Consider the following 21,222-nt stretch of genomic DNA (forward strand, 5'->3'; position numbering starts at 1 on the left):
TTGTGAATAAAACAATTAAGGAACAAATTTATCACTGAAAAATGCTGATGAATGGTTTGTACTATTAGTTTGCCAGAGATGAATTTCTTTTCAAATTGATCAACGTAAAAAGTATTGGAATTTAATTATTATATTAAACACCATTTAAACATGGGTTTCTCATTTGAATTTGTTGTCCATTTAAAAACTGCAATAACCATAAACGACAATGATATTGTGTTTTTTTTTATTTGCACATTTGTTGTCACGGACACTAATGATTATTATATTGTTAAGTATTTAATTGAAAGTGTCTCATAAGTCGACTGGATACCAATATTCTAACTTAAATTAAAATCTTTATTGTGCTTTTGTTTTCATACTTAAGTTAATATTATGAATGCTGTTGTTTTATATTGGTATGTGACACTATGACAAAATAGTCTGTCTGTCTGTCTGTCTGTCTGTCATAACATTGTTAAGGTAACACGAATGGTACTTATTATATCTAAACTATACCTGTATTTTAAGTTTTACTTTTGTTTCTTTTTAATATAAACGAAAGAAGATGGGACTTATTCGTCAAGAGGCATTAACCTAACGATATAAAAATAGACATATAATAAAAAGGTGTATAAATAAATTATCCAGAGACTTCCAAATGTCTGCCATAAATTCTCAAAAAGACAATCTAAACAACGTATAGATTGACTTACACGAAGCTAAGACGAGGCAATTGCTGTTTCGGAGTTCAGGAATAACTTCTTGACTTTATTAGTATTATAACCACAGCTCGAACTTAGTACCTGGTTTTACTTGATATCATTGTCGAATTCGAATTGGGAAGAATCGTGTTATAGATAAACACACTTGATATATGGATAGGTAAATATAGAGATAGATATATGGATTTATTTCTTTGGATTAAATATCAACATGGAACATTACAGACGACACAAACAACCACAGATTTTACAATGGCATCAATACTAACATGCGTACACGTAGTTCACAATGATTGCAAGCTCACATACGTATACATAAAAGTAAAAATATAAAAAATGACATTGGCCATGACTTATTCTAATTTCAGCTATATCTATGCAAGGTTAAAAATTAACATACTAGGATAGCCAGTAATTTAAGACCCAACGGCTTTTTTCAATTGGTACTTGGAAGCAAAATATACTTTATATATTAGGGTTTAAAAGAAAACTAAAAACAGAAATGAAATAGAAAGATTAACCAGACTCAAGCTTTTGGCAGCTTTAGGCTGACTAGAATTAAAAGCATAATTTAAAGTCACGTTTTATTTTGCCTTATGCTTACTTTTCAGTGAAGGCCTAATGGCTTACATTTTGTGTGCCCATATTTACGTTATTGTCGCACCAAAACTTCCTTTCCCTGTATTAATTTCCGCATTTTACTGGTTTCTTGTTACTTAATGTTTAGTTGTTTGTGCTATATTGATTATTAGTATTATTTTATTATCATTATTTATTTATTTATTTTATATGAAGTGATGAACCTTCCAAGGGACGTGTATTGTCCTAGTGGAAGTGTATCATTCAAACGCATCATAATTAACGTCGTTCAAAAGATGTATCAGAAAACGTATGATACAACATTTGTATCGAAATACCTGTTAAGGACTTCTTGCATGTTGCTAAGCACGCGCTAATTGAATTAATAATCAGAAAATTGGTTTGTCAGTAGCCCTAAGTCAATCATACACACTTCTCATAGACATTAGATAATAAATATTGATAATGTTTGTGTAAACTTATCTTTAAGTCGTGATTTAGTTTACCTGACTTCTCCTAAGTTTATTGGCTTGTTATAAAAGATGCATTATGTGAAGAAACATTAATTCGTTAGATTGGATACCGATAAAGTAAATGGGTAGTGCAAACTTATTTAGTTTATCCTGAAAATTCTCAACTAATCAAGTTTTAGCCCATGTATACTTTCCATAACTTGTTGGTTAATGTATTTAATACTTAACTTGTGGTTTGTTAGTTCCAATTCTATAATAAGAATAAACTTTAAATTATTTCAGCCAAAATTCAATTATTATGTCATATTAGCGTGATGTACACCGGATTTTCTAAATATTGGAACAGCAACAAACAAAAAAGACGATGAATGTTACACAGATGGAAGTGAGAAAAAAGTCAAAGCTGGCCTATACATTTCCTTAAAATCATTTTAGAAAAGGAAAGATCCAACCACTTCATCTCATATGATGCGATATATCTCTTTGTTTTCAACAACTCAAATTCAAATACATAGAACATCCAGCATTTAAAATTGTAGGATCTCATTTCAATATCGTTTACGCTCTTTTTAAATTGCCTTTAAAAGTAAAATAAACAAAATCATGCATGTTATCAAATAGTATAAACATACATAAATGCCTACATACAACTTACATTGATATATATTTTAACATAATTGTAAACAGAAGATGCATCCTAAAAATACTGGTTTTACTTGGAGTCGAAGAATCAAATTTTTCAATTCATTTTTAACATATGAGTTATCTCCCGTTTATAAGAAGAAAAACATAAATATTCCATAGTTCATTACAAATGCAATATGCATATGCCTTTTAAATCGATACTTAAGTAAATTAGAAATTATTTTCGTTCTTCAGACGCCTCCAATATTTATTGAGTTGCGTCCAAATGCAATATAAAAGTTTGTTTAAACACCTTTATATTTTAATTTCGAAAAAGAAAAGATTGGCCAAAAATAATTTGTATTAAATAAAACAAAACTTAAAACGCCTTAATACTGATCCATATAAAGATAAAAAAAACTGATCCATTTATACAAAACTAGCTTTATGTATTATAAAAGCAGAAATACGTTTATTTATTAATACTTATGTAAAATAACTAATTGGATGGATGGATGGCTATATTACGTCCAGTGATAAATTAAATGCATATTCAGGACGAAATTGGAGTAATCTCTTTCCCGTGCGCATGCGTTTTTTTTCACAATAAGTCTTGTTTCCATTCCTGTTACACATTGACCATTATAGATCACACACAGTGTGACACATCCTCTGTAAAACAAGTGTTCTTTGGACATTCATATACATCAATCCGATCTGTTCTACATCGTACAAATTTCTTACAAGTATATGGATGTGGCTTATAAGCATTTCCAGTCTTGTCGTCGCAGTAATTTTCTAAAAATAAATGAGAATTTGCCATTAACATTTTCTTTGTACAGATTAAACTTATGTATATAAATTGTGTTATACGGCACGCCAATGATTTAAACTAAGTGCACTTATATGATAGCGATGTTGCCTTACATTCTGGTGCCAACAAACAATTTTGTAATTTTAAACTTTCTATACAGCGCTTCGTTTTATGTTCTTCCGATCCTGTATTTTTAGGACTTCATTATTATTGTAGTTGCATGGCCTGAAATTGATAGAATAACAATACGTTGTCTTAAAATGTAAAATGTATGTGTACAATGTATAGAAACAGGAAGACTGTGAGGATTTATAAAAAAATGTAGATGTGGTATGATTGCTAACGAGACAACTATCCACCAGAGTTTAAATAAGTGGACATAATCAATTATAAATCACCATACGGACTTCAACGATGAGAAAACCATATACCGTACAGTCGGCTTATAAATGCCCCGACACGAAAAATGTGAAACAATTCAAACGAGAAAACTTACGCGACTGAATTTATTAGAAAACAGTTTACGAGTCGAGTACAAATGAATTGATTGTTTTCAAACAATGATTGGTTGTTCTATTTATACGGCAGCTCTTGAAACAGTTTGAAGTGAAATACTTGGGTAATTTTTGAATGCATGGGACGTACAAAATCCACATTAATGCATCAGTCAGGTAGTCATAGATAAAACAAAGCAGCATATTTTAACTCAGATAGCGTTAGGAATATAGCTGTGGAATTGTATGATTGTTCATGATGGTTCAATTGATGCTTTCATACCAAAATATTTGTTAGTATATATATAGCTTTACCTGGAATTACAAGAATTCTTTCCGTTCCAGCTTGGACACCACTGAATGATGATACTGCGTATAACATAGTGTTGTTCATTTCTAGAGTAGGCTTGAACTTGACGATACTATTTATGTATGTTTTACAACTATCTTCCCTTATTTTCATTCGCCATGAGATGTCGGCAGCTGTAAACGCCTGTGCATCTGACAAATTACCCCCTGCTTCCGAATAAAACCATGTAATATTACCAATCGGAGTGGGATAGCCGCCTTTCCATGTAGCCTCAATTTCAACGACCTGCCCTTCAATTATTCCAACTGGACTCTTCATTTTTATGCTTGATGACGGTTTACCTATGTAAAGAAAATATCCTTTAAGGTATGTATTCACTTGTTTCTAGTATTCTACCTCTTATTATACACCTGTTTATCTTTTGTTGAGAAGAAAATAAAATATGGAATTGGATGGATATTATTTTCATACCCCTTCCTCCCCATTAAGATAAGATAAAAGAAAATATACAAAACTTTAAAAAAAAAAGAAAAGCAAATTATACCGTGAAACAAATAGCTGTATTCTTACACTTAAAACAATAAAATAATATTAACCACCAAGTCAACGTACATTTTACACAATTTTGATAAAATATCCTATAGATAATAGAATATTGTTAAAAATCCGACTAAGGGTGTCGGTCTAGTACAAAGCAAGGTTAATATTAAAAACGCACTAACATCTTCTCGTTTTGGATATGCATTTAATTTGCCATTGAACGTTAAACAGCCATCCTTCATCATCAATATATAAAATATTCTGAAAATAGCTTTCACTTAAGTTTAAAATAAATTAAAACATTTTTTTTAGTATTGAATGATTTGTAAAATATATAGTAAAAGTTACGAAAATAATGCTTTTTGTTCACATACACACAATCGATATCTTGACAATAACTGAAATGTCTTCAACGATGACCGTTTTAAATAGCCTTTCCTGAACTACTAGTGTTTTGCTAAACTTCTATACTATTAAACGAGAAGACCTCATTTTGTGTGTCGCTTCTCTTCCTTCCACACTAAATACATCATCATGCCTCTGTGTCCTATATGTACCTTGCATAGTCGCATTTGTCATCCATTCTTATGATTATTCAGTTTGGGTTATTTGGGGAGAAAAATGAAAATAAAGACGTCCGAATATTGTTTCCGTCATCAGACCGACTTTTAAGTCATAGACAAGACTTCCGGTTTTAAACTTACAAATAATTTTCATAAGTCCTTGGGGACAGGACAATCATTTTCGCGTTTTCTGCATGTATACTATGATTATACTACTATAATATATAGAGACTCTCTATAGATTATAGCAGTGATCGGCGTGGAGAAGAAACTTGAAATTGATAGTTAATAGTACATACACTTTATTTATAATATACGTATGTTCATAGAATACAGAAACGCGAATATAATGGAACTCAACAGAAAACAAATAAAAAATAACGGACTTTGGAAAAAAGAGAGAGGGTTTAAAAATATTGTCCTGTCTCCAAGTACCTATGATTTTTGATACCTTTTCTGAAATTGTCCAGACATAACAGTGGCGGATCCAGAAATTTTCATAAGGGTGGGGGCGGGGGTGCATTGACTGCTTAAGAGGGGTCCCGCTCCAGTCATGCATCATTGATTCCCTATATAATCAACAAATTTTTCCCACAAAAGGGGAGAGGTGCGGGGTCCGAGCCCCCTGAAAACCCCTCTAAATCCGCCTCTGCATGTAATCTTTCACAAAAATTCATCCTACAATAGTTTACATACTTTCAACCAAGCTCTAAATGACCGCGATTTCGCGGGTGTGTTCTAGTGCATTTGAAATAAACTGATCCGCCTACCCTACATTTGCCCCGCCGTGGTGGAGAGGATATTAAGGGTTGCCCTTGTCCGTCTGTACGTCCGTCCGTACGTCCACAAATTGGTTTCCGTTCTAACATTAGTTTGCCTTATTCAAATGTCATGAAACTTATATACAATGTTTATTACCACAAAAGAAAGATCAAGTTCAAATTTTGGTGGCGTCACTTTTACTGTTCTAGAGTTACGCCCCTTCATAAATGGAAAAATTGCTGAATTTTTCGTTTCCATTCTCCATTTTGTTTTTGCCTCAACCAAATGTTACGGAACTGATACACAATGCATTTTACCATAAAACACAGATCGAGTTCGAATTTGGGTGGCGTCATTTTTACAGTTCTCTAGTTATGTCCTTTCAAAAAAATATATGCAAGCGCAACATCTGTGTCCCATGGTCACATTCTCCATTTTTTTTTTAAATATACGAAAACATGTTAAACATAATTATTGCTAATTTTAATTCCTTTTGAATTCACACCTATATTGGCCGAAGATTGTGACGTAATTATATTTTTTCACAATAACTATTTTTTTAAGACAACGTCATCCCAGAAGGAGTCCCTGTGCGATATATCATCTTAGAAGTCCGACACAAAAAAACATGTTTTCGCAACCTTAACCTGGATAGCACCGATACAAGTATAAAAAGGAAGATGTGGTATGATTGCCAATGAGACAACTCTCCACAAGAGACCAAATGACACAGAAATTAACAACTACAAGGTACAAGGTATACCAAGGAAAAGAACCCGACTATACTAGTCCAACAACCTACTCCTTTATATTCAGTGAAGATTGATGCATATGTCATGTAAAGAAAATAATAATTTATTGCATATGTATGGTGAGATTGTCTTCAATTTTTTTCTTTCTTGTGTAAAAGTGGACATGGTTTAATACATGTGAAAAACACAAATAATTGAAAAAAAAAGACCAAACCTAGACGCGTACCCATGCTTTGAGCAAACGGGGCACTTAGGACGTTTGCTGCTGAAAGAGGTACATTGATAATTGACCGGCACCCTTCTGTGCAATATAGGGTTCGGTAATAACTATTCTATAAAAAAAGAAACCTCTACGCTTTAATTTACCTCGATCGTTTTTCTTCGCTTTGAAGGCCCCAACCCGTGTCATATATAGACAACAAACCAAATGAATAGTACTACATGCGTTTTAACATTATACGAACAATACTGTTTGACCATAATACTGAGTGAAATCATACTTCCCTCTATTGTTGAATGCGGGGCATAAAACAATTATGACAGACAACAACCAAAGACAAACAACTGACTAAAACTCCAAAAAATTCCGTATTGATATGTGGTGTGATAACCAATGAGCCAATCGGCCCTCGAGGCCATCCAATCAAAATTGACTGCAAGCGACAACAACCAATGGACTACATGTTTCTAGATTGGGACTGACAAATAAAGTATGTGTTTGAGTAAAACATGTTAGTGAGTGCTCAATCACTCTAATCATGGGACATTAGTGTAACAGTATATACTCTCCAATACCTGAATGGTGCAAGCTTCATATTGTATAGCTTTGATTTGTAGTTCATTTTTGATAAGAGATAATATAAATGTAAAATAAAGTCAAATCTATTGCAGTCAGTGAAATGGCGTCGTTTTGTGGTTTCAAAGCCACAAGAATTTAATTGACATGTGATGGAAAGGTTGTCTAATTATTAATTATTTATAATTAACGTAACTGAATTATCTAATTATAAGTTAACGATATAAATGTCATATTCAAATGCCTTTTTTCAATTTACATTGTATATAATTTTTTCAATGCTTCTGGTTAACACAATGAATTAAATATTTCCAGCGTCAAATATATAATAAATATATTACTGTTCAGAAAAAGAACATATTTTAATATAATGGAATCAAATGCTTGAATGCAAGCTTCACGTTTGCCTTGGGTTTTATTTTATCAATCTGTTTCCTGTCCTTACTTAAAAAGAGTTGAATATAACGTGTCAGTCTATAACAAAGCAGCTTTCACGATCATATCATATTAATATGTTCTCGTTCTAAATATGCATATAGTTTGCCACTCAACGTTAAACAACCAATTATCCATTCATCATCTAATATCAAGGACTTAAGACTAAAGTGGTAACCATATATGTATAGCATTGGAATAGAGAAATCGGGCCCTATCATATCGGGTTTGAATACCTGATCCTGATGAAACTTCTATAGGAGAGCACTCAAAGTGAAATCAAATGTTTATATTACTGCTTCAACAGGGTCCACTGTAAACAATGTTAAATATAAAAATGACGAGATGAAATGATTGCCAATGAGACAATATCCATCCGAGTCCAAATGACTTTTGAAGTTAGAAACTATGACGGAGTGTTTCCCCGAGTGTACAATCGGCACACGAATCGGTTCTTCTGTAAGGTTAGAACTCACTCGTGCAAAATTTTCCATGCACAAGTTTGGATACCTTTTGGAATTTGGAATGCCTTCACGAAAAGGTTCATTTGGGAAATTTTAGTCGTCTTTCTTATTTTGGACCCCCTTAGCCAATGTTGTCCATGCACTGCCTGTCATATTAGGTTTGGCACTCCCTTAGGCATTTTTTCCCATGCACAAGTTTGGCTGCCCTTTTGGTTTTGGAGCTCCTAAAGCAAAGTTGCCCATGTACAAGTTTGGCTGTCTTTTCGATTTTGGAACTTCCTTAAGCAAAGTTGCCCATGCAGAAGTTTAGCTGTTCTTTTGGTTTTGGAACTACCTAAAGCAAATTTGCACATGCACCAGTTTGGCTGTCCTTTTGATTTTGGAACTCCCTAAAACAAAGTTGCCCATGCACAAGTGTGGCTACTCATTGGTATTGAAACGTCCTCGGGTTATAAGTCCCATAAACAAATTTGGCTGTCCTATTTTGTTTTTTTGTTTAGAATTCCACCAGGCAAAGTTGTCCATGGAAAAGTTTTACTGTCCTTTTGGTTTTTGGAACTACCTAAGGGCAAAGTTGTTTTGAGGCTGTTTGTTGAAAGAAAATTTCAGAAAAACTTGATTAAATTCTAAAGAATATTTATATGTACGTAAACTAAGGTTAGAACTCCCTCATGCAAAATTGCCCTTGCACAAATTTGGCTGTCCTTTTGAGTTTGCAGGGCCCTCACTCAAAGTTGCCTTTTGACAAGTTTTGTTGATCTTTTTGTCTTGAAATTCCTCAGGCAAAGCTACCCATGAACGTATTGGGTTTTGAACTCTTTCAGACAAAATAGCCCGTACACAAGTTTTGCTGTTCGTTTGGTTTTAAAACTCCCTCAGGCAAGTGGTTGCTCATGGACAAGTTTTGTTGTCCTTTTTGCCTTTGACTACCTATGGCAAAGTTATTTTGAGGGTGCTCGATGAAGGAAATTTCAGAAATACTTGCCGTGTACACTGAACTTGTTATAATATTACGTATACATTACACTCATATCAAATGGTTTGTGTCAAAAATGACTACATTTTCTTTGGTTTACCGTTTTCGTTAAAAGTATGCATGAGAAGGTTACACAATAAGGTTTTTAATAAATTTAAAGCATCAATAACCGAAGGTTTATATAAATGTATGTAATAAATTATGGTCAGTAGGGCAAACATGCAGATCCATGCTCAAGCATTATAAAAACATGCTGAAAACTGGATGTGATCAAAGGTGCTCTTGGTTAGTTTAATGTTTTTATTCATTACGACTTACGTTGGACTGTAAGCTTTCCATGTTTCTCTGTTGTTGTCAATTTATCTTTGTATCCGCAAACAAAATCTTCTTGGTCCTCACATTGGACATCTTGTATCAGAACTTTTAGCGTTATTTTTGTCATGTTTGAATCATCCATGATTTTGAAACCATAATCATATGTTTGCCTTTGCTGGATTCCAGTAGCTATAATTTTTTGTGATTTTGTAAAATTCAGCTTAATATTTTTTCCTTTGAGGTATACAGAGGCCCCAGTATTTGTTTGTATTGTGCAGGAAAATGTTGCTTTCTTTTTGCCTATAGCTGTTTCAACGTCTGATATAAGTACTGGTTCTGTAAAATTATTCAAGAAATTAGAGGCTGATTTTAGTTATTATTTCAGGTAAACAAAACGAATCATGTTGATAGTTATAGATCTAATGAATGAATTCGGATTTTTTTCCTAAATGATTTCAAATAGTTTCAAAAAAATAAAAAAAGTACAAATGTTTGCTGCCAATACTTAGGATTAAATTAAAGATAAAACAAAAGACTTTCACATCAGTTTATTGGTCCTGAGACCTACCAAATGTTGGTGGTGAAGACGAAGAAGGATACCATTCCTCTGTTTCCTCAGTTGTTGTCCGTGAAATCAGTACTAACTTCGGCTTTTTTGTTGTCGTCGTAGAAGTGGGGTCGTCGTTCCTCCAGAAAGACCCCTTTCCTACTGGTTTTGCCGGAGAAGTAAACTTTAATTCATTTTCTGCATCTCTTAAATCAGTTATATACTTTTCTTTGATGATTCTCGTATTGTTATCTGAAATGGTTTTAAAACATAAACATTGCAATTGTTCCAGGTTTGTGCTTTGAAAATGGTGAAATATGCTACGAACAGGGGGGAAGAGGGCAAGCTTAGGACAAAACAGCCCCCTCCACTTTTCAGGTCAATATGTACAAAGGAGTTAAGGTTAAATATACGAATCTAAAGTGCTCTAAGAAGTTAAAAAGCACTTAACATTTACTCTCTGATCTTTTTATATGTAAATTATATATTAGTGGTCTTTTGACATAAAACAAGATCTATTGGTCCTCGTAGGCTATATGATTGGAGATAAATAGTTTAAATTAAAGTTTTATCACCATTCATGGCTGGTGTCACAACAATGTAATTGGAAATAATTTTGCAAATGACTTTCAACGGATGGATCAGACCAAGCTCATATCATACAAGTATTTTATTGACAAAATAATACTTACATGTCTATGTTGTGATGTTACACTATTGTTTCAGAAAAAGGGTGAAGGTTTGGTACCATTAAAACGTTTAAACCCGCTGCATTTGTTTGCACCTGTCCTAAGTCAGGAATCTGATGTTCAGTAGTTGTCGTTTGTTGATGTGGTTCATAAGTGTTTCTCGTTTTTTATATAGATTAGACCGTTGGTTTTCCCGTTTTAATGGTTTTACACTAGTAATTTTTGGGGCCCTTTATAGCTTACTGTTTGGTGTGAGCCAATGCTCCGTGTGACCTAATGGTTTACTTTTATAAATTTTGACTTGGATGGAGAGTTGTCTCATTGGCACTCGTACCACATCTTCTTATATCTATATTAATCCACTCGTTTTCTTAGAAATAAACAAATCAGATAGTGCATTTGTTCTAGTAAACTGTAATCGTAAATATGTAACCCTAAAATCAAAGTCAATTTGAAAAACTTAATTTTGATTGATGTTTTCACACTTCAATTAACTAATAAAACGATAATGTATTTGTATGTTACTATTTTGATGAATTTATTCAATCTATTTATCATGTCACCGTGTGATTAAAATGTTCTTACCCTGAAGTATCGCTAATGTTTCATTTGCTGTAAAATTTCCAGGAATGTGAATAAAATTTTGTCCACTTTCTATTACTTCTTTTTGTGCTAAAATAAAAATTATAGTTCATTTAGATTTAAAATAATTTTGAACGTTTTCTATGTAAAACACTATATTCTCGTCCCAAAAAATAAACAAGAAAGTCACAAACAATTGAGAATAGTGTATACTAATAAAAGAAAAAAAAGACGATGGATCACTATTTAACGTCCAGTGGCAAATGAAATGCATATTCATGACGAGAACATGACTATGTAATATGAATATGAATTCTGCTTTGTACTAGACCGACACGCTGAGCCGTTCACAATGTAACAGTTCACAGAAAGACAAGTCATCCTATCCAAAAACACTATTCTGACTCCGAGTCGCCTTTCCCTTACTCCTAACTTCCGCGTGTTTAGCGGAGAAGCAGCATAAACCAACTTTCAAGTTTTTGGTTTGACACGGCCATCATATAAATGATTTAAAACTTGACATATTGAAAAGACATCCGCATATTGCTGAAAACTGAATGTTGGCCTCTGGATATGTTTTGTTTATTTGTGTCGTTGGAACGCTGTCTCATGAACCGTATACCGTACATTCATTTTTTTTTTACAATATATGATAATGCATTCATATTTGAATTTAACTACATTAAAATATATCCTGGCATTCAATCAAACATTATTGTAGTTTAATTGTTTCATTGAAACATGTCGACTTCAATTTGATTAAGTTGAATTTAATTTTCAGGAAATATTTAACTCTAAATTGCTAATTTATTCATTTAAAGTTGTTTTGATAAAATCCAATGCTTAAATTTTCCGTCTGCTACATACAAAAGTAAAAAATGTATTTAAGAATGAACAATAAATTTAAAAGACCTGATATTAAATATTTCTGTAATGGTGCTATTTCAAACAAGGTTTTGATTAAGAATATTGAACATGTATCTGTTAAAAAATATAAGGAAGGATGGTATGACAAATTATGTCAAAGTATAATGGTAATAATTACGTACATATAAACTGTTCAAAAATGTATATGGCGTAGAAAATTATCTGTTTTTTATATACCTGGTAGGTACAGGTGTTTCAGCAAAATTTTGATGTGGTGTAGCGCCCATTAAAATTGAAACTGGTCGTTACGAAAATATTGATATAGAAAATAGAGTATGTTGTTATTATTCTGATGACGTTGAAGATGAAAAACATTTTTTGTTAAACTGTCCTGTATATGCAGATATCCGTAATGTTATTATCAATCTTGCTACAGTACTAGTATTATTGTTGATGAGAATTTTTTTTACATATGTCTGATAATGAAAAATTTACATTTTATTAAAGTACGCTTTGTTAATCTGCTTATCAACTATAAAACAGGGAGAGGGTTGAGATATAAAAAATGTATTTGTACCCGACACATTTGCATGTGACTGTCCTAAGTCAGGAACATTGTCAGTAGTTGTGTGTCATATCTTCCCGATGAAAGTAAATCCAGAAAAGCGCTTCGTACCAATGACTTTTACTAAGTAATTTTCATTTACTACCACTTGGTTGATAACACTGCTGGTGGACTGTTAGTCCCCGAAGGTATTATCAGCCTAGTAGTCAGTGCAAAGGTACGAACTTGATAAATAAAATACTTTTCTAAATTTATATTTGATAAAATACTAAGAAACTAACTAACCAACTCCCTCAGGCAAAAGTTGACCTTTGGTGAATTTGGCTATTCCTTTTTAGTTTCTTTTAAGTCATAAAGCTCATAAAGTTTCTACATACTTATACGTCTCTGGCTTCCAAAAGTGTGAGTTTCAGCGTTCATGATAAACTTAAATCCAGAAAAGCGCTCCGTGCGCGTGAAATTTATATATCAATATTTCATTTCCTAGCACTTGGTCGATAACACTGCATCAGGACTATTATTTGCCGAGGGAATCATTAGCTCATTAGTCAGTGCTTTGTACTGAGACGGTTTATTACATACTTTTCTAAATTATTCGTTATTAAATTAAACAAAATATTAAGAAAACAAGGATCCAACCCCAGTAGGCAAAATTGACCTTAAATTTGTCTTAAAGCTCATAAAGTTTTAAGTATCTATCTCTCCGTGACCATCACATGTTTGAGTAGGGCCGTTTCTGGTTTAGTAAATGCAGATAAGCTCTTCGAACGCATGAAATTTATTAAGTTTTATTTTCATTTAATGTTTTCATTTTATAGAAAAGTAGGTATTCTTGGCAGATCTGATAAATTTTTCATGAATTAGAGCTTGACATATTTTATATGATGTTTCTATATGTCTTTTGGTTATTTTTGTCTTCTATAGTTGTTGTCTGATTGACGTTAACGTTAATCCTACTTCATTAAAACCCGACGAAAGATTTCCTACTGTGGTTTCGTTTGATTTATGAAACTGTGTTACAAATGTCCTACTTTCATTATCAGACACAACGAACGGTTCTATCTACGGAAACAAACATATATAAAACATATATATATATATATATATATATTTGTACCCTTCTCGAACAGTAGATCCGAGTTCAATTCTGTTTGTTTAAAAGTTCATTCTAAACTCTTTCAAAACTTTACTCAATGTGTAGTTGTTAGTTTGTATTATATCTAACAGTATATATTTTGAAGGTTAAAGATTAGAGACAGAAACCCAATGACACAAACCCATAAAGAAATATGTGTATGTGTATCTCTTTTATTGGACCATCCTGAAGTGAATTATTTATAGATACAGTTAAACATTTACATGTACATTTGAATATGTTAACCAAGAACTTGACGATTTTTGTAATGGGAATTACATATTAAATTGTCATTCTTTACATGATGTACATATAGTCATGATATGATAATAAGTGTGGTGAAAGCATGATGAATGTATATTTATATAAAAAGGACACAATTGAACTTTGGTAAATACCATTCCTTTTTAAAGTAATTTTGAACAATTCAAAAAAATTACCACACTATTGATATCGGTTCTGTGTTTTTGTGGGTGCCTGTGTCGTTTGTCATTCCTTACATCATGTACATATAGTCATGATATGATAATAAGTGCGGTTCAAGCATGATAAATGCATATTATATAAAGAGGACACAATTTGAACTTTGGTAAATACTTTTCCATTTAAGTAATTTTGAACAATACGAAAATTCGAAAAAAATATCACACTATTGTTATCGGTTCTGTGTTTTTGTGGGTGCGTATGTCGTGTGGTTGCTATCTTATTAATGTATCCTACATCTCTATTTCTTACGTATGCTGAATAATTAAAAGTGACTTACTTTCAATGTAGAAATAATGTATAACAAGTGCAACTATTGCTGCCGTCAGTGCTATTAAAGTTATTCCTAGACACACTAAAACTCTTGTTCTGTTTCGTATCTTTTTATAGTCAGTGTCTTGCTGTGATCGGTCAGAAGATGCAGATACGGATCGAGGGTGATAAGGAGGGGGCATCTCGTCTTCTTCAGATTGAAATTTTGGTGGAGAATACCAACTTGTCTCATGTGTCAAAATTGGAGGTTGAATAGGAGTTTTATAATTAAAAGGTAGAGTTGTTCCATTGTTAAGCATCTGCAATAAACAATAGATGTGGCTTTATCTAACTGTTTTATTATTGGTATTGGTAATACTTATTTGGAAAGAGTATGTCTGTTCAGTATGTATTAATAAATATATAATAATATAACATCTTCACACGCTTAAAACACATGTCTTATGTCTATCTCTAGATTCGCCTTACGTGACAAGGTAACACTACGACTATTGAAGTTATATTTTTATATAGCGGATGTGGTCGTGTGGTCTAGAGCGCTGGACATGAGGCTAAGCGATTGGTGCTGTAGTGTATCAAAGGTGTGAGTTCGAATCCCGTTGAGGGACAAAAATTTGTCAGCATAAAAGTCTAATTCTAACACTGTTGGGTGTAATTTTCAGACTTATATATATATATATATATATATATATATAAACAAGTCTAAATTGAAAACAACGTTCAAACCTATGATTGCGTTGGATAAAAACCGCAATTTTTATACGTGTGCATGCAAAACAAATTTCTTGTTAGAGGGGTATAAATACAGCACAAACAACATTTTCCAAAAGACCAAAAAGTGAAAAAGTATATCTTAACAAAACGCATTTGACTAACAGGTCGAACAACAAATGTTCTTAAACCCTGCTGACTGCCATTGGCGATTGCCAAATAAACGGATCACCGATGTAATAAATGGATCTTAATTATAAATTAAATACTCAACAGAAAACAATAAAGTTGCGGAAAAGATGGTATACCGCAAACAAAAGGCGCAAAGGTTTTTGTACACCATATCCGGATTTGGACAATTAATGTCTCTTCAGTGATGTAAGGAATCGAAACGGTATTTGGAAAGCCATACAATTTACCTCAATTTGGGATAGACTCTTGAATTTTGAGGAGTCAAAATAGGATGAACGGATCATATAAACCCGAAGGCAAATATAATACAAGCCCAAGCGAAAAAATATAAGCAAGTCTAAATTGAAAACAATGTTCAAACCTATGATTGCGTTGGATAAAAACCGCAATTATTATACGTGTGCATGCAAAACAAATTTCTTGTTAGAGGGGTATAAATACAGCACAAACAACATTTTCCAAAAGACCGAAAAGTGAAAAAGTATATTTTAACAAAACGCATTTGACTAACAGGTCGAACAACAAATGTTCTTAAACCCTGCTGACTGCCATTGGCGATTGCCAAATAAACGGATCACCGATGTAATAAATGGATCTTAATTATAAATTAAATACTAAACAGAGAACAATAAAGTTGCGGAAAAGATGGTATACCGCAAACAAAAGGTGCAAAGGTTTTTGTACACCATATCCGGATTTCGACAATTAATGTCTCTTCAGTGATGTTAGGAATCGAAACGGTATTTGGAAAGCCATACAATTTACCTCAATTTGGGATAGACTCTTGAATTTTGAGGAGTCAAAATAGGATGAACGGATCATATAAACCCGAAGGCAAATATAATACAAGCCCAAACGAAAAAATATAAACAAGTCTAAATTGAAAACAACGTTCAAACCTATGATTGCGTTGGATAAAAACCGCAATTTTTATACGTGTGCATGCAAAACAAATTTCTTGTTAGAGGGGTATAAATACAGCACAAACAACATTTTCCAAAAGACCAAAAAGTGAAAAAGTATATTTTAACAAAACGCATTTGACTAACAGGTCGAACAACAAATGTTCTTAAACCCTGCTGACTGCCATTATACATATATATCTATATTATATCAGAAGTGTTTACAGAACAAAAAATCAGAAGATGACATATTTCTAGCTTGAGAAACTCATTCCTTAAATATACTTAATATCTTTGCAAAACTTTGACAACGTAAACGGTTTAAGTGCTCAATGCCAAGCAAAGAACTTCGATTAATTGAATCTCATGTTAGATATTTGGTTGACTTTGAAATTCAACTTTAACAAATAGGTAAATTCTTGCAAATTTTAGTGGATCTGTTCCCAAAACATATTCCAAATGTAAAACTAGAGCATGAATGATTTGAAAAGATGCATCATTCACAATTTATATAAAATACATGCACAATAGTTATATATACCTGTGATAAATCATGATGCTTCAAGTAGCGCAAATACCTCCTGTAAAGTGTGCCTTCAAAGAACAAGGTCCAGGCAGGTCTTTCGATTTTCTCATCGTCAAAACTCATCAGTAAATATTTGTAGTATTAAATCCAAATTTCTAAATTTTTATTTGTCTGTACGTTTGAGGAAAAAAGACATGCATTGCTCTCCTGGGCGTGACGGACGTGGCAACAAGGTAATTAATTAAGGGAACTCTTTAACGTAAAGTAAAGATAAATATGTGTTTTTAAAATTAATTAACTATGTTAATTTATGCAAATGAAAATTACAGATGATGTGTATGTAAACATGCGGAGACTACTCAAGCGTAGGATTTTGTTGTTTTACGTAAAATAGTATCATAAATGTTAGCTTCCGAATTTACGGAGTCATAAATGTGTCTAAAACATTACAAATGCCTTAATATTGACAGATTGAGTTTGAAAATGTAAACGTTTGTTTCGTCTTATTTAACTGTTTTATTAATTTGTACTAATTTATCATGTGTTTCACGTGATGATTCCGTATTTAGTTCTTAACGAATACATGCAGTACAATGACAATAAAATACATGGAAATGGATTAAGATACAGGTATTAAGATGTAGGCCGAAATATTTATCTTATATCATGTATAAACTAACTTTTACTGTTTCAAACACACACGACTCTTCTTTTAAAGTACACGTAGGACATGTATAATAGCTTGATATCACGGGCATTTTTTTCTTCTGAATTCAGAATTTCAGTCATGTCCGTTTGAACATATAGACACCGGTAGTGCCGTTTATGCTGAAATTTATTTTGTAATTTTTTGATTAATGGAAAAACATTTTAACGTTCAGTGGCAAATTTTACTTACATCTTCATGACAATATAATTTATTGTGATAAGATAACGCGATTAATTCAACGGTTTAGTGGCATATAGACAGGCTATCGCATGGAATCATCATTCTGATTTCAAGCCTTCATGTCTTTGCTTTTATAATGTTAACAGCAAATACTAATTTTAATGTTGTTGCTACGTTGGTTCGACCCATCGACCCCCGCACTCAGTGTAAGCAAATCACCACGAAACAACAGAAACAGGAAGCGGATGTCTACTTTTGTATATGACTTCTTTTTCTCAAGTGAAATTGATTTCTTCTTTTTTTTTTGCTTGGAGCAAGGAAAACGAGTTTTAAAATTGATTAATTAAAAGGTTATCATATACCCACCTCGAATGCTAATTTGTAAACAACAAAATAGAGAATGGAAAAGGAGAATGTGTCAAAGAAACAAAACCAGACAAAAGAGCAGAAAACAGCTCGAGGCCATCAATGCAGCTAGAAAGTCCCGCACCCGGAGGTAGACTTCATGATCAGCTGGCCCCTAAACAGTATATAAGTATGTCTGAACCAGTGACGACTCTACAACAGATTTTATCCATCGGATTACCAGCAGTGATGGTGATACAAGGCTGAAAATACATTCTGTATATATATAGCAAATTTTTTGTTCTTCCCTGGCCGGGATTCGAACTCATGCTACTGAGATATCGTGGCACCAAATCGCCTTGCACTATGCCCGACGCGCTAGACCACTCGACCACCTTGGCTCTATATTAATACAGATTTCGGTGGCCGGGTGTTACCTTTCCTCGTCAGTAACACAGTACATGATATATAAGGCATGAAGATCCTTTACAATAGATAATTCAGCTGATCTGTAACAATTCCATCTTCATGCTTTATATATCATTATATATCATGTACTGTATTACGACGCTAGATAAAAACTGACGAGGAAAGGTAACACCCGGTCATGGAAGAACAAAAAAATTGCTTCCGAAAATTTACAGATCTAACATTGTTGGGCTGTTGTTTAGACGAATTATAAATAATATATATATATATATAAATAAATCTAAATTGAAAACAACGTTCAAACCTATGATTGCGTTGGATAAAAACCGCAATTTTTATACGTGTGCATGTAAAACAAATTTCTTGGAAGAGGGGTCTAAATACAGCACAAAAAACATTTTCCAATAGACCAAAAAAGTGAAAAGGTATATTTTAACGCATTTGACTAACAGACAGGTCGAACAACGGATGTTCTTAAACCCTGCTGACTGCCATTTGCGATTGCCAAATAAAGATGGACAAAATGGATCTCAATATTAATTTAATATATGTATATATATACATATAGTCTCTGATTGATTGTATAATAAAAAACTTGTGTTATAGTTTTTATCATATAATATATATATATATACTAGTTCAGCGAAATGAACGCCACACTAAACAAATGAACCAAAATTTAAAAAAAAAACGCTCACAAGACTAACAAAGGCTAGAGGTTTCTGACTTGGGACAGGCGCAAAAATGTGGCGGAGTAAAACATGTTGTGTGAGATCTCAGCCTCCTCCCTTATACCTCTAACCAATGTGGAATAAATTAACACACATCAATACGCACAGTACAACTCAGTTTAAAAGAAGTCAGAGTTCGATGATAGAATATTAGGTAACAGAAGAAACAATGTTTTGTGTAATGGACCATAAAATACAGGTCGAGTTCGATGGTTTTGATATTTACCTTTTAGGATTTATCCATTACATTGGTTGTCTGAAAGTTGGGATTTTTCTGGATTCTGGAGTTTAATTTCTAGTGAAGCTTACTCACATCTTGGTAGGCTTAGGCTCGTTAAACAAAAAACCAACGTCAATCTGTTGTATCATTCTAACATATAAAAAGTACCACACGAACAAATTTATTAAAATTTGAACCCGATGTCATTGACCATAACATAACATACAATTCAAGTTCTACTATGATGTTTTGACATTTACTGTTTCAATACCTGTTCCTATAGCAACCTTATAAATTTGTTTGGTTTGATGTGATAATGTAAGTTCCATTTGACAAAACCGATTATAAAATACTGATGAATAAATGGCATGCATCTAATTCAACATAAACCTTTATACGATTGCTTATCGCAGTTCTTTCCAGCACATGAAAATTGTACAAAAAGAGAACTCATTAGTCGAAAACGAACTGAAAATGCCGATGCAAAAAAAGAAAATCGACCATAAAACAAACATCAGTACACAATACATAACATAGAAAACTGAGCAACATGAACCCACCATACACCGAGTGTGCTCTCAGCTGCTCTCGAAGGGTCAACAGATCATGCTCCACGTGTGGCACCCGTCGTGTACTAAAGCGGTGAAAAGTCTTAATTCATTAGGTCAGATTCGAGGAAAAGATTACGGGATTGTGGTGACGACAATAGCAACATATCCGTCGTCATCTGTGAAACAGATATTCCAAAACGTTCAGCCAACTCAATTACATTTGTTTTACCAACTTTTATCAACCTGTTTTTAACAGTTTTGCGAGTAATGAAATAAAATGTAACATTATTAAATCAATTCTAGAAATAAATTTCGAGTCATCTCCCTCTAGATACTACTTGTACCAGCTAAGTAGCCAGTGTTATGGCTACGACAAGAAGAAAGTAGTATTGTATTATTGGAATTTGATGTTGAAAATTTCGGAAATCATTTAAATTAAGGAATGTATCCCCCAAACATAGCTCTGGTTATCTGTCCGGGTTTGGCTTTAATTTTGGGTTTTTAAGGGGTATTCAATATTGGCCTCAATCATCACTGAAGAGATATTTTTAAAATATCTAAATGCGCTTCTAATGCATTCAAATTGGTATCATCAATGCTATTACTACCAATGGGTCGATACCTTAACTGGTTGACCGTAAGTCTCCGAGGGTATCACCAGCCAAGTAGCCAATGTTTTTATGCTGGTATGAAAATACGAATATTGTTTTTTTTGTTTTTTAAATTTACTGTTATAAAATTATGGTAGTCATTTAAATGAAGAACTGCATCTCCGTCATGCAAGCATGTAGCTCTGGTTCCTTAACCTAGACTGTCGAGATTTGTTTTCTTTTTTTGTCTTATCATCTAATCAACTTTTGTATCTAATTTATATTTAGATTTACATTTTTTCCCCTCGTGCATCACTAAAGAGATATTAATTGTAGAAATGTGGATCTGTTGCAGTAAAATGTCATTATGTTTTGAATGATTAAATCTCTGTGA

At 32.9% G+C, this 21,222-nt stretch overlaps 1 protein-coding gene across 1 annotated transcript; it reads right to left on the reverse strand.

Annotated features, from left to right (window-relative positions):
• Positions 1-877: 877 nt before the first annotated feature.
• LOC127738532 (uncharacterized) lies at positions 878-17,313 on the reverse strand. Its single transcript, XM_052249814.1, has 7 exons — positions 17,089-17,313; positions 14,750-15,041; positions 11,423-11,509; positions 10,170-10,400; positions 9,605-9,937; positions 4,004-4,339; positions 878-3,178 (listed from the first exon to the last, which is right to left on the reverse strand). The coding sequence occupies exons 1-7, from the start codon at positions 17,194-17,196 to the stop codon at positions 3,030-3,032; spliced, it is 1,536 nt and encodes a 511-aa protein (XP_052105774.1). The 5' UTR covers positions 17,197-17,313; the 3' UTR covers positions 878-3,029.
• Positions 17,314-21,222: the final 3,909 nt, after the last annotated feature.

This window comes from Mytilus californianus, unplaced genomic scaffold (assembly GCF_021869535.1).
Source record: "Mytilus californianus isolate M0D057914Y unplaced genomic scaffold, xbMytCali1.0.p SCAF_4, whole genome shotgun sequence".
NCBI lineage: Eukaryota > Metazoa > Mollusca > Bivalvia > Mytilida > Mytilidae > Mytilus > Mytilus californianus.

Coding starts and splice junctions, on each gene's coding strand:
- LOC127738532 (XM_052249814.1), bottom strand. CDS start 17,196: ATGAGTTTTGACGATGAGAAAATCGAAAGACCTGCCTGGACCTTGTTC. Junction 15,042..17,088: donor AGCATCATGATTTATCACAG/GTATATATAACT, acceptor TGTTTATTGCAG/ATGCTTAACAATGGAACAAC. Junction 4,340..9,604: donor TGGAAAGCTTACAGTCCAAC/GTAAGTCGTAAT, acceptor TTCTTTACATAG/GTAAACCGTCATCAAGCATA.